The sequence below is a fragment of the Emiliania huxleyi genome, assembly GCF_000372725.1.
Source record: "Emiliania huxleyi CCMP1516 unplaced genomic scaffold EMIHUscaffold_4195, whole genome shotgun sequence".
NCBI lineage: Eukaryota > Haptophyta > Isochrysidales > Noelaerhabdaceae > Emiliania > Emiliania huxleyi.
The window spans coordinates 1-1,772 of record NW_005198832.1 but is presented as its reverse complement, the minus strand read 5'-3'; the positions used below and the strand labels follow the sequence as shown (position 1 = coordinate 1,772).

The 1,772-nt window shown below is 84.9% G+C and overlaps 1 protein-coding gene across 1 annotated transcript; it reads right to left on the bottom strand.

Annotated features, from left to right (window-relative positions):
* Nucleotides 1–68: 68 nt before the first annotated feature.
* Nucleotides 69–1,673, bottom strand: EMIHUDRAFT_124124 (hypothetical protein; the record flags this gene model as incomplete). The annotated part of the gene is made up of 1 exon (XM_005769499.1): nucleotides 69–1,673. A coding segment is annotated over one exon (1,605 nt), but the record flags the coding sequence as incomplete, so codon positions are not given.
* Between the last annotated feature and the right edge of the window lie 99 nt (nucleotides 1,674–1,772).

The following is a 1,772-nucleotide window of genomic DNA, read 5'->3' as shown; positions in this document are numbered from 1 at the left end:
GGGAAGTGCGAGATCCACACAGACAACGTGACACGCACTGAAGAAGTCAGCGGCTACGACCACAACTGCTACGTGCCACCTCCACCTTGCCCGCCGCCTCCCTCGCCACCGCCGCCCTCGCCGCCGCCGTCGCCGCCCCCGCCCTCACCGCCACCTCCGTCGCCACCGCCTCCCTCACCGCCACCGCCGAGCCCGCCTCCCTCGCCGCCGCCGCCCTCACCACCGCCGCCCTCACCACCGCCCTCGCCGCCGCCCGCGCCGCCGCCGCCAAGGCCGCCGCCCTTCCCGCCTCCGTCGCCGCCGCCCTTCCCGCCGCCGACGCCGCCGCCCTCGCCGCCCTCGCCGCCGCCCTTCCCGCCGCCCTCGCCGCCGCCCTTCCCTCCGCCGCCGGCGCCGCCGCCGCCTCCGTCCGAGCCGCCGGCCGCGCCGCAGCCGCCAGCCTCGCCGTCGCCGCCGCGGCCGCCGCCGTCGTCGCCCGCGCCGCCCGCGTCGCCGCCTCCGCCGCCGCCTCCGCCCGCGCCGCCCGCGCCGCCGCCGGCCGGCCCGCCGCCGCCGCTCTCGCCGCCCGGCCCGACGCCGTCGCCCTTCCCGCCGCCCTTCCCGCCGCCCGCTGCGCCGCCGCCCCTCCCGCCTCGACCGCCGACGCCGCCGGCCTCGCCGTCGCCGCCCGCACCGCCCCCGGGTCCGCCGTCGACGCCGCCGCCGCCTCCGGCCTCGCCGTCGCCGCCGTCGCCGCCGTCGCCGCCCGCGGCACCGCCAGCCGCGCCGCCCGCGCCGCCGCCGCCAAGGCCGCCGCCCTTCCCGCCTCCGTCGCCGCCGCCCTTCCCGCCGCCGACGCCGCCGCCCTCGCCGCCCTCGCCGCCGCCCTTCCCGCCGCCCTCGCCGCCGCCCTTCCCTCCGCCGCCGGCGCCGCCGCCGCCTCCGTCCGAGCCGCCGGCCGCGCCGCAGCCGCCAGCCTCGCCGTCGCCGCCGCGGCCGCCGCCGTCGTCGCCCGCGCCGCCCGCGTCGCCGCCTCCGCCGCCGCCTCCGCCCGCGCCGCCCGCACCGCCGCCGGCCGGCCCGCCGCCGCCGCTCTCGCCGCCCGGCCCGACGCCGCCGCCCTTCCCGCCGCCCTTCCCGCCGCCCGCTGCGCCGCCGCCCCTCCCGCCTCGCCCGCCGTCGCCGCCGGCCTCGCCGTCGCCGCCCGCACCGCCCCCGGGTCCGCCGTCGACGCCGCCGCCGCCTCCGGCCTCGCCGTCGCCGCCGTCGTCGCCGTCGCCGCCCGCAGCACCGCCAGCCGCGCCGCCCGCGCCGCCGCCGCCAAGGCCGCCGCCCTTCCCGCCTCCGTCGCCGCCGCCCTTCCCGCCGCCGACGCCGCCGCCCTCGCCGCCCTCGCCGCCGCCCTTCCCGCCGCCCTCGCCGCCGCCCTTCCCTCCGCCGCCGGCGCCGCCGCCGCCTCCGTCCGATCCGCCGGCCGCGCCGCAGCCGCCAGCCTCGCCGTCGCCGCCGCGGCCGCCGCCGTCGTCGCCCGCGCCGCCCGCGTCGCCGCCTCCGCCGCCTCCTCCACCCGCGCCGCCCGCGCCGCCGCCGGCCGGCTCGCCGCCGCCGCTCTCGCTGTCCGGTCCGACGCCGCTGCCCTTCCCGCCGTCTCTGTCGGCTGACCGTTGCGTCGTCGCCCCTTCCGGTTCGGGCGCCTTCGCCGATGGTCTTGCTGTCTCCGTGCGCAACGTCCCTCGGGTCGCGTTTTTACGGGTGTTCTCGGCTCCGGTGTTTGTCTGTCTACGGCGGCGTCC